Source organism: Danio aesculapii, chromosome 8 (assembly GCF_903798145.1).
Source record: "Danio aesculapii chromosome 8, fDanAes4.1, whole genome shotgun sequence".
In the NCBI taxonomy this organism is placed as follows: Eukaryota; Metazoa; Chordata; class Actinopteri; order Cypriniformes; family Danionidae; genus Danio; species Danio aesculapii.
Genome location: NC_079442.1, coordinates 42434416 through 42447328, shown reverse-complemented (window position 1 = coordinate 42447328; position 12913 = coordinate 42434416). Strand labels below are relative to the sequence as shown.

Sequence of the window (12913 nt, the reverse complement as noted above, 5' to 3'; positions counted from 1 at the left end):
ACCATTTCAATGTGGTGATGCCATTGGCCCATAAACATTTCCTGCTTGTTGCCAAACTATTTTAATAAGTGTAACACTAAGCAATTCAATCATATCTCAACATTAAAACAACTGTCATAATGTTATTTATCAATATGTGGACCTTTTAGGATTCCCAGGAGCTATGGAAATTAAAAATGTAAAACAGGAAATACGTTAGGACCATTGTTATGGTTTACATCCCTTAAAAGGGTCTAAAATCAACATCTGGATCATATTATCAATTTCTACCATTTCAGTATGGCTTCCAAGTTAATATGACTGATTTATATTTTGATGATTTATATTCAATATTTGATCCTCGACAGCTTATTCACCAGATCCACTATCAAGTGACAGTAACACTTACTGTGTGATGACTGAAAGTAATGGTACTTTTACTTGAGTATGGTTTTTCTGTACTCTTTCCACCACTGCTCAAAGACATGCAATAGTGAATGAGGAGAATCAAGTGGTCTCCTTGACCGCTTTATACCGCTTAATATAATACAGATTGCATACAGCAGTTGCTCTGCAGTAAGCCATTCCAGCCCAATTTAGGTTTTGCTGATGATATTCATTTGTTTTTTGAATGTGGTAATTAAAAATGAAACAATATCGCATCATCGTTGTTTCAGAAATTGCCACCTTTGATAATTTTTGCGCAGGAAACAAATAAGCAAATTTTTACATCCCTTGGGTCGGTAGTGACCCTATACAATATTTACAAAACTTTTTAAAAATTTTTTTATTTATTCTTATTGTGCCGGCGCATTAGCCTAGTGGTTAGCGCGCCGACATATGGTGCAGTAGCACGTCAGGGTGTCCAGAGTTCCAATCCCGGCTCCAGGACATTTCCCGAGCCTACCCCCTCTCTGTCTCCAACTTCGCTTCCTGTCTCAATACTGTCCTATCTAATAAATGCAAAAAAGGCCAAAAATAAATCTTTAAGAAAAATTCTTATTGTATTTTATAACGAACAAATTAAGGGATTCTAGTTTATGTCTGACATTAAAAAACAATTAGGGGGAGAGTTAAGAACAATATATGCATGTAAGAGATAATACCAGGTGTAAATGGGACCTAAAAGTTAAAAAATATATAATTTAAAGCACTTCCTATAGTATCTAAACTGCAAAACATACACTATTTTTTCACCATACTGAAGGTTACACTAAACTTGGATTCTGTTATAAATATATATGGTTTATGCCTCAGTCATATAATATTTATTGGCAACATGGGGAATTTTAGACTGTTAAACAATGGAAACAATTCAAGGAATGACGGTTATTAAATTAAACTCGAGGTTATAATCAAATCTCAGAGCTCTCCTCTCTGTTGTTTAGAAGTATCCATGACAGCATTCGAGAAAATTCCCTTCTGGACATGTGTTTTGTAGCCTACAGGCAAGATGAGACTGAAAGTTTAAATGGGTCATGTCGCATAGATTACTCGACTTCATAACCAAGTCATATTGCTGAAAATAATTTGGGGAAATGGCTAGAAATAAACAACGAAGACATTATCTCATCATGACCATAATTTATTATACATCAACGTATGTGGTGTTTAAAGTGCAAACATAAAGATCTTCACAGTATAGAAAGAAATATGGTTGAAAAGAAATGTGTTAATAAAATGTTATCATCCCTTTGGCACAAACAAACAAACCTTGATTATAAGTGGATCTAAATATGGCTCCTGTGCAAAGTCAAAATAGAAAATTCCTAATTATTCCATATAACAATGCAGTTTTATTACAAACAATTTGTGTGCTTATCATTATTCAGGTTATTGGTCACAATTTACAATAGGGATTCATTAGTTCCTGTTAGTTATTGTAATTATAGTATTGAACTAATAATGAACATTACTTGTACAGCATTTATTAATCATAGTTCAACATTTACGAATGTATTATTATAATCAAAACTCATGCTTGCTAGCATTAGTTAATGCACTGTGAGTTAACAAGAACTAACAATGAACAACTTTATTTTCAATAACCTTAAAGTCGAACAAATACTGTAATAAATATATTCTTCATTGTTTGTTCATGTTAGCAAATACAATATATTTAAGCAATATAACTTTACTGAAGAGAGGCATTATTATTTTATTGATGTACCCTCATCATTTGTTTATAATAATTATCATCTCTTTAATAATGTTTTAATAATCTTCTAAAATATCTCACCTCTTTGTGACAGATGCATTTCACTAGATGCTGATCTATCCCATAGTTTCATTTTTGCTCAGATACAGAATTATTAGAATGGAATTTGAAGTGTTTTCTGAGATGCTTAAACTGCAATTACTTTCAGACCTAATGCTTTTAATTCTGGGATTTTCTGAAATGCATTTATTGTCAAACACACAACACAAACTGCTCTCTTACAGCTCACCTACAGCCAAGAAGTTACTGCTACGGTTTTGGAAGAAAAAGAAGTCCCCTACATGTAAACTGTGTTTTTGGAGAAATGACTTCTACGTTACACTTAGAGCAAATTAAGTACTGTTTAAAAGAAAAACTTGAATGATTTAACAAAATCTGGCATCTTTTTATCTGTCACCTTAACAAAAACCTTGTGGACTAATGCATCATTTTATGTAATGTTTTAATATTCCCTTTCATCATACTCTGTTGCTCAAACAGGTCTTTGTAAACAAGTTTTTAGGAATGGCTTGTTATGTGGGGTGGGTTTTTATTTATTATTATTAACTTTTTTTTATAAATTTTTAGTTTTTTTTAGTTGTTTCTTTCTTTGCTTATGTAATATGTGGACAACATATGTAAAACAGATAAGCCTTTTTACTGAATCTTTGTCTTCAATAAAATATATTTAACAGAAAAAAAGAATTGTTCTTCTCGAATTTAATTTATTTTAAAAGTCATTTTCATTGGTTTTACAATTTTTTAATTGTATATACAGGATTCACAGAGTGAAACTCAATACCTTTTAAGACCATTTTTAAGACTTTTTCCATACATTTTAAGACCTTATAACCACTTTAGCTTTCAACTGGAAGCACTGGCGAGATTTTAACTGCAGTATATTTACTAAATAATAATGTAAGAAATGAATCCAAAACTAAAACATTATTCATATCCTGAATACAAATCTATTAAATCTAGCTAATTCAGCAGGGTGGCAGTGAACTAAGCAGCATGTCAAATCTAGTAGGATTTCATTAATTTCATAAACTACACAGCATCCTGATATTCACAGATTTAATTTAGGCAAACTTTAGCATACAACCATACATTACTTAATCAAAAATGATATAAAATTGAATACCTTGCAAATAACATTTAAGAATTTTTTATACTTTTTAAGGGCCTTCAATTTCTCTACATTGATTTATCAACTTTTAATACTTTTTAAGACGCCACAGACACCCAGTAAATAGTTGTTTTTTTATATTTAGTTTGTATTTTAGCTATAGCTATTTTAGTTTCTAGTTAAAACAAGACTAAATTAAAACTGATTATAAACAAGAAATACTTTATTGGCTAAAATAAGGAAAACCGTTTATTGGTGTCTACAAGGCAAACCACATTAATTCAATCCCTCAATCAATTCCCTAAAGACAAAATGAAGTCCCCACCCTACTCTGTATTCTTTTTCACAATAATGAAGAAAAACTACCGTAGCTTGCATGCCATGATAAATGTATGCGACTGACCTCCTCAATGGGCATGTCCAGCACCTCGGGCAGGGATGGAGACAGAGCCCCCATTACAAATGGAGTGGGAGAGCAGCAAATGTCCAGCATGCCCGCCGGAAGAACAGGCACGAATGTGTGCTGCCATGTGAAGGGGTAGAGTAGTGCCAGGGCAGAGTGGGCACACCGAGATAAAACACTAAAGAGAGATACAGACAGTTTGAATGTAAAGCAACTACTTTTCTACTATATTTTTTCTCTACAACACTAATTTTTTTTAGAAATAGGCTTATTTTATATTTCTCCTAGAGCTTAACAGTTGAGTTTTACGTTTTTGAATCTATCAACTGATCTCAGGGTCTGGAGAGAACAATTTTAGCTTAGCTTAGCATAGATTATTAAAATGGATTAGACCATTAGCATGTCTCTCAAAAATAAATCTAAAAACTCTTATTCCGGCGTAACAATCAAAGAACTTTGATAACATACCATGGCTGATGTAGATGCATATTTATATTACACAGTTCTGCTAGAAATCTAACCGAGGACTATTTTTTAGGTGCTGTGTAATATCATTGTGCGTTGTACAGCAGCAAAGTTCCTTGATTATTTTGCCGTAATGAGAGAATAGTTCCTAGCCATATCAGCATAGAAAATAGCAACTTTTAATTTTTCGTCATCCTTAGTACACAATGTAAATACAGAGTTAAGCTTTGAATAGAAAATGATCAAAACCTATTTTTTAATTTTTATTGCACGAGATGCTAAGGCATGCACTAAGTTCCAGGGGTTTCATTACCACTGCGTAAAATTAGCGTTGGAGTGGTTGGTGTTGGGAAACGCCCCTAAAAAACAACAATATTAAGAGGTCACGAGCATGCACAGAATAGTTTTTTTATTTGTATTTTTTTTTTTTTGTGGTCATTTCAAATACAGGAACTCATTAGCTCCAAAGGATGAAGAACCTACTGCGATGGATAACGAAGGAAAAAAAACAATCATACAGGTTATTTTTGATTTTATAATGTTATATATTTAGGATTTCATTTGCAGAGACAATAGACCACAAGAAGTGTAAACTGCGTTAGTAGCAATTTTATTTTACTCTGTGTTCAGCGTAAAATTGAACATAGTTTTACAACTATAAATCTCGGGGGTTTTGTACTTCCATGGTAAACAACAAAATAATATAATGGTTGTGGTATATTAGATTAGGGGTGTTTTTGTAGTTTAACACATGGTAATCAGTTCTGTTTAAACAAATAAATACCACATTTTTCTGTAATAAACCATAGTTAACTTTACTGACTCAATCTTAGTTGGTTAATTAACAGAACCTATATTTATTTTTTATTTTTTATTAAAGTCATCATACACAAGACGCCTGGAATCAGGACAGGTATCTGATGTTACTGTATATAATAGCATAACTATTAGACACGAAAAACGAAACAAACAATTATCATACATGAAACACCTGCGATCAGGACAGATATCTGATGTTAAATGATATAAAATGATCATACACGAAACACCAGGCATCAGGACAGGTATCTGATGACACTGTTTATGATGTATAAAGTATTTGACACAAAACCCCTGGGATCAAGATCTTAAGTTCTAACAGTATTAATGTAATCTCGACAGGTATCTTAAGTTACTTTGTTTAATATAAAATACACTGACTTCACACGAAACACCTGCGATCAGGACAGGTATCTGATGTTACTGTATTTAATAGAATAACTATCACACACGAAACACCTGCGATCAGGACAGGTATCTGATGTTACTGTATATGATGTATAAAGTATTTAACACAAAACCCTGGGATCAGGATCTTAAGTTCTAACAGTATTAATGTAATCTGACAGGTATCTTAAGTACTTTGTTAATATAAAATACACTGACTTCACACGAACCCCTGCGATCGCGTACAGGTATCTGAAGCAAACGGCTGTTTTCACAATCTGCGCATGATCTGTGACCTAAGCAAATTCACAGATAAGCCACGCCACGCCCCTTGATGACATAGTAGCGGTTACGTTGTACTGAATCCCCTGGAAAAAAGTGCCCGCCGAGATGCTAATGGTCTAATCTGATTCAATGATCTATGCTAAGCTAGCTAAAAGTGCTCCGGCCAGATCCAGAGATCTGCTGATTGGATTCAAGAATGGTAAACTCAAATGTTTAACAATAGGTGAACAGAGTTAATTAGCCCATTTCCAAAAAAAAGTTGAGTGTTCCTTTAACTCTACTTGGCATTCAGAATTGAGCTGTATGTGCTGGTCTGTACCTGAGTTTGTCTGCGATGAAGATCACTCTCCTCTCCGCATCAGTGAAGCGAAGACCTGCAGGAGTCTGGAGGACACTAAGACCTGCAGCAAACTCTCAAAGTCCACGTGCTCCAGACGAGAGTCCACCGGCCGGCACAGAGTCAGAACCTGCATGTATAGCAGAAACACAGGGAGAATCAGACTGGCAGAAGTCAAAACCTGAACTAAAGTAATTAGGATAATGAACTGATTCAAGTTGAATAACGACATTGCTGAGCTTGTCTTAAAGTCTGTGTGAAATCAAAATTCACAATGTTCATTTTGCTAGCGCACATTGTAATTCTTTATCCATGCAGTTAATCCACTGAAAAAAGGTTTGTTTTGGTAATCTTCAATTAAAGTCTAACTATTTGCTTCTGCATTTGGAGTGGCGGTCCTTCTCTGTTGACATCATTTTGACAGCTTCAGCCTCAGTATTATTAACCATGCTTCTCTAACCACATGCTTGTTCACGTGGACTCTGAGCTGATGAACTCCATGCTGTTAGTAATATAATTGATGCTATTTTTGATTTTATTTGTAATGCTGCCTTGAAGCAATCTGTATTATATTAAGAAGTGTAGAAATCAAGGAGATCATTTGATTCTCCTCATGTACTATTGCATGACTTTTGAGCAGTGGTGGAAAGAGTACAGAAAAATCATACTTAAGTAAAAGTTCCATTACTTGCCCAAAAATGTAGTGCAAGTAGAGTAAAAGCGTCTGTTGTAAATATTACTCAAAGTATAAGTAAAAAGTAGCCATTTTAAATGTAATCACGAGTAGAGAGTATTGAGTATTAAGCTGTAAATAGCTAATGGGTTTACATACTATTTGTGTGTGTAAACGTAACATTCTGTGATTGTTTAAGACTATTTAGTGATTTCAGTCATCATACAGTAAACATCCGCCATCTTCTCATCAATGACATGCAGTCTAAACAGTCTCTCGGTTGTTGCGTGTAAGATTTTGGATCTTCTTGGACACTTTTAATGCTTCCAAACAGTTTGCTGCATTTATAAAGCGTCCATGTCTTGAGGTTGTTCAGTATGATGGGATTTACTTTCTATGTGTGATTTGATTGGACGGAATTCACAGGACTGATTTTTCCACTCAGCCAATCCACATAGATAAGAAAAAACAAAGCAAATAGAAAAAAAGAAAAAGAAAATAGTGGAGTAACAGATACACACAGTAAAATGTGCTAAAGGGAAAGTAAAAAGTACTCATTTTTAAAACAACTTATTAAATTACAATTCCTGAGGAAAAACTACTCAATGACAGTAATTTGAGTATTTGTAATTTGTTACTTTACACCACTACTTTTGAGTAATTACAGAAGGGATTCACATAGTCAGGAATCTCAATGTAAAAGGTAAAATTGTTTAACTTTAATTTATACAATAAGATAAAAAAGGTTTGACTCTGTATTGTTTAAAACAGGAGTCATTTGTCTTTAAACAAGAAAGAATTCATTATTAATATTATCATAAAATATTCTAAAAGCCTTAAGGTTATCTATAAGCTTAAGTGCTTCAAAACATTGACAAAATTTGCATTTATAAAATATAAACATTCTAAGCTTGCAGTTCAACACTTCCGCCTAAATGGAACAACCCTTTTTTAATGTAATTCTTCAGTTTCACATCAAATCTTCTGACCAATCAAATGCTCTAGTATTTGACATGCTCCACCCAATAAGATGCTTCTCATTTGATTTTTCATTTGAGCCACTCCTACTGGCAGAGCTGGAAACTAAACGCTAGTGGCTGCTTTTTAATGCCACAGCTATTTCACTCTGCAGCGTAAGACTGGTTACTCACTGAAGCTAAGCAGGACTGAGCCTGATCAGTACCTGGATGGGAGACCACATGGGAAAACTGGGTTGCTGCCGGAAGTGGTGTTAGTGGGGCCAGCCGGGGGCGCTCAACCTGTGGTCTGTGGGAGTCCTAATGCCCCAGTATAGTGAAGGAGACATGCTGTCAGTGAGCGCTGTATTATGGATGAAACCTTAAACCGAGGTCCTGACTCTCTGTGGTCATTAAAAATCACATGGCCCTTCTCGTAAGAGTAGGGGTGCAGCAACCGGTGTCCTGGCCAAATTCCATCTATCAGCCCTTATCGATCATGGCCTCCCAATCATCCATATCCACTGAATTGGCTCTATCACTGTCTCTCCACTCCTCCTATAGCAGTGTGTGGTGAGCACACTGGCGCCGTTGTCCTGTGGCTGCCGTCGCGTCATCCAATTGGATGCTGAATACTGGTGTTGGTGTGGAGAAACCCTCATTGTGTTTATGAAGCGCTTGGTGTGTATGGCCATACACAATAATGTGTTATATAAATACGCATTACATTTAAAGGGGAGGAGCTACTCTACGTCTTGCCCCGTCTTCATATTTCAATTGAACTTACGTCTCACATCAAACAAAACTTCACATTTCAGAGTACTTCATGGGACCTTTAACCAAATAAAGAGTACCACATGTCTATATTTTTTTAATAGGTATCTTAAGTTATAAAAAAGTAATAAATATAAGAACATTATTAACACACTAATAAATTAAAAACAAGTACAGTAAAATATATACAGTAAATAAAAATACACACACAGACATAACTACACATACATGGTTTTATGAGAAATAATAATATAAATATCTAAATATTTACAATGTTTTAGAAATAATAATTTTCCCTTATTGCGAACAACGCATATCTAACATTATTAGAGAACTGAATTAAACAACAGTTAAACATCAGCGTACCTCATTTCCAGACCCTGGCAGGAAGCTCTTGACGGTGATTGTGCGTCCAGGAGCTGGAAAAGGAGCTTCCATGACGCTGTGCATGAAAGGAGAAACCAGCGCAGGAGAAATCTCTCTCCTCCTCTCCACCTCCTCCAGGATCTGCTCCCAAACATTTCAGACAATATAATTCACCCTGTGTCTAGAGCTGATAAAACAGAACATTTATGGATGATCAATAAAAAAAGCCCTGACCTTTGAGAAGAGATTGAAGCAGCCCAGTCTGCTGATGATACAGTGAACTTCGGGCAGTCTCTTCCCTTTCCCACTGGGCTGCAGGACACAGGGGTCAGAGGTCAAGATTAGTGCTCATTATTATTAATAAACATGTGTTAGATACATTAATACATTACAATCTTAGAGGGATAGCTCACCAGAAAATAAAATGTACTCACTGTTTACTCACCCTCAGGTGGTTCCAAACATTTATGAGTTTCTTTATTCTGTTGAACACTAAAAAGGATGATTGAGGAAAGCTGAAAACCTGTAACCATTGACTTCCATAGTAGCAAAAACAAATACTGTGAAAGTCAATGGTTACAGGTTTCCAGCTTACTTTAAAATATTAGATTTTGTGTTCAACAGTAGAAAGAAACTCATAAAGGTTTGGAACCACTTGAGGGTGAGTAAACAGTGAGTACATTTTCAACAAGTAAATTGTTTAAGTAAAGGTTGAGTAAATTATGACAATTGTCATTTTTGGGTGAACTGTCCCTTTAAATCACTTTAAGTAACTAAGGGCTCTATTTTAATGGTCTAGGAGCAGAGTCTCAAGCATTAAAGGCGTATTTGAATCTACTTTTGCTATTTTAAAGATGGGAAAATACAGTCTGCGCTGCGGCACATGGTCTAACAGTGACTACGTTTACATGGACACTAATAATTCGATTTGAATGCAATTAAGACAACACTCTGATTAGAGTTAACCATGTAAATAGTGATTTTTGATTAATTTAATCAGATTAAGATCATAATCAAACTAAAACAGAAATCGAATTAAGACGTGTGGAGTATGTTGATTTTAGTCACATTATTGAAGTGCAGTACGGCATGTAAGCACCTTTATTGAATTATTACCGTCATGTAAGACTTATCGCCGTGTTTTGCGACAGGATAGTCCACACACACGGCTGTTTGACACTCTTTGCACCTACCCAGTCAGTGCAGATCACAGACACCTGTATTGTGAAATGCTAAGGTTTTTTTCTTCCATTCAGCATGCGGTATGAACTTCCTTTAAAACAACACTCTTCCAGCAGTTTATAGTTGCATCCAATATCTCGTTTGTCACGGAGGGCGTGCATGAAATGTTCGTGAATGAAAGTGAAAGTGCCAAACTGCAGTTAAAGTCGACAATTTTAAGTGAAACAAGCGAAATTGCATAAAAACTCCAGAGGAAATGCGGATAGCGTGTTGACGCAATGACGTTAATCGAATTATGTGTTATAACATGTAAATCGAGATCATGAAAGTAACACTCAAAAAGCAACTCATGTAAACACCTTAGTCTTAATATTCTCTTAATTAGATTAAAGCAAATAATTGGATTACTGATGTCCATGTAAATGTAGTCAGTGTTGTGCTTATTCTCTTAATGAGTTATGGGTGTGTTTTGAACATAACATACATTAAACCAATCTCCCATTCCCTTAAGAGTCAGTTGTGTTGCGCCATGGCACATTTGCCATTTACATGGCGACTTTGTAAGTGGAAAAACTGAACGCTTCACTAGCGAAAAAACAGTTAAACAGACCATCTGCAGAGAATAAAGAATGATCCTCCTCCATTCAACCTCTTTACTTTCTCTTTACTTTCATGGATAAGGAAATGGTGTTGTACACACTCCATTGAAAACATCCATTAGCCTACATATTTGATTTTGTTTGTTAAGCACAAAGATTTGTTTTAAAACTATTTCTAAATTTAGTTCAGATTTCCAGCAAATGAATAAATGAACAATAATAATGAAGTGTGGTCAAACAACTGAGTTATATTCAAACACACGTCCTATTCTTATATGGTGATGCAGACATCTCCAAAACCCGACAGATGAACAAATCTAACTTGTTTTTATTAAAACAAATATAAATATACATATAATGAATGATACTACTAAACAACATTATACAATAAAGCTAATTGTCATGAAAAAGCTGAAAAAAAGCCGCCCGACATGAGGAAGGCATGGAGGGCAGTGGCTTTTATATTTTATATGTAGAAAATAATAATTTTTGTACTATTTTGATCCTTTAAATTTCTTTTATTTGTAAAGATATTTGCGTATTGCTGTACATCCTGTGTGTATTAAGCAATGTGTAAGCATTTAAGACGCACAACTAACATGCTCTGTGCTGAACTTTAGACCTGCTTTCAGCTGGTCAGTCTATTTTAGGTTCCTCAAAAATAGCAACGCGCCAACAATGTGCCTTAACACACCTCCATTCTAGACCGGCACATCCATGAGTCCACACATTAGCGCAAATGGATTTACTTTTTAAACAACATGGCACAATACGTGAAAATTAGGGTTGCGTTGGTCTGATAATAGCAAAAAAATCAAGCCAAACACGTCTTGCGTCTTATTACGCAGGGTGTATGATAGAGCCCTAAATGTGTTGGTTACTTTTTAAGTAAGTGATCTGAAAGTATTGAATGTTTTTAAGATTAAGATTGTAATATATTACTAAATTACTTCAACTGTTATGACTGAACTATTTTAATTTACTAGAACCTTTTCATCTATGTTAAGCTGCTTTGACACAAACATACATTGTAAAAAAGTGCAATAGAAATAAAGATGAACTGAACTGTATTACTTTTAAAAGTAACTTACCCAACACTGTCCAACACTGACCAAACTCAATATACTCTTGCAGCATATTATTAAAAGGCTTGTGAACAGTTCTGAGGCCCACTTGCTATGTATTGAAATTTTAAACATCAAAAATAGGCTATTTTGATGCCCTTCAACTTAAAAACAGTTTGAATAGGCTTGGCGTATTGTAAGGTCGAAAGTAAATGCCTACTGGTACGGTTGGCAGACATTTTGTACATTTATAACATTTTCTAAAGTTGGAAAAACTGCATTTTAGTAGATTGGGTCCAATATAAGCGGTTTTTAGACTAACACAAAAGAGTTCCAGGATGTTTTATTGTACAAATGACCTCTTGTATATCAAAAGATCAAGGGAATTTTGATTTCTCGGTTCATGACCCCTATAATTCACTTTAGTGTTAATCCAGACCTGCATGATATGAACTATGAGACGTTTTAATTGACAAAGTTGACAGAATGTGGATGTTTGGTCAAAGCATTATTTTAAATTGACAAAGTGAAATTATGTTTTTTGTTTGTAGATTGAATCCATATTTAAAATAAAAAAACTCACCAGGATTTGCGGCAGTATCCAATAAGCGACTCCCATCCTCCCCCGTCAGGACAAATGAAAACGTTTCACTGTGGGCGATAGATAAAATGTGTCTAAGGAAAGTGAACTAGTGGGACAATTATAATAATAGGTTGATTTGTTACCTGGTGTGGTCCGAGGAGGGACGCCAGTCATGACAGTCCAGGAAAACAAAACTTGGGAATCGCTCTCAATCTGTCTTCAGCCTCACGAGACAGACGGGAAGACTTCTCAAACTATATGCAAAACAAAGAGGAAAAAGAACACTAAAAATACATTTTATAGTAAAATATATAATATTTATATATTTTAAATGAACAATATCTACAATATCTATCTATCCGGCTGTCCGTCCATCCATCCATCTACCTATTTATCTATCCATCTATATAAATATAAATCTATCCAGCCATCTATTTATTTATCTACCCATCTATTTATTTATCTATTTATTTATCTATCCCTCTAGCAATCCATCTATCAATGCATCCATCCATCTACATATACATCTATCTATCCATCTATTTATTTATCTATCCCTCTAGCAATCCATCCATCCATACATCTATTTTTCATCTATTATTTATCTATCCCTTTAGCAATCCATCCATCCATACATCTATCTATCCATCTATTTATTATCTATCCCTTAGCAATCCATCCATCCATACATCTATTTTTCCATCTATTTATTTAT

The 12913-nt window shown here is 34.7% G+C and overlaps 1 protein-coding gene across 1 annotated transcript in view; it reads right to left on the bottom strand.

Moving 5' to 3' along the window:
* LOC130233258 (DENN domain-containing protein 2C-like) overlaps positions 1-12913 on the bottom strand; it is a 52369-nt gene that overhangs the window by 17609 nt on the left and 21847 nt on the right. Inside the window, 9 exon segments of the mRNA XM_056463210.1 lie at positions 3709-3886; positions 5984-6020; positions 6023-6131; positions 8771-8911; positions 9005-9077; positions 12199-12223; positions 12226-12266; positions 12342-12379; positions 12381-12452. Of these exon segments, the coding sequence (XP_056319185.1) occupies positions 3709-3886; positions 5984-6020; positions 6023-6131; positions 8771-8911; positions 9005-9077; positions 12199-12223; positions 12226-12266; positions 12342-12379; positions 12381-12452 (714 nt within the window).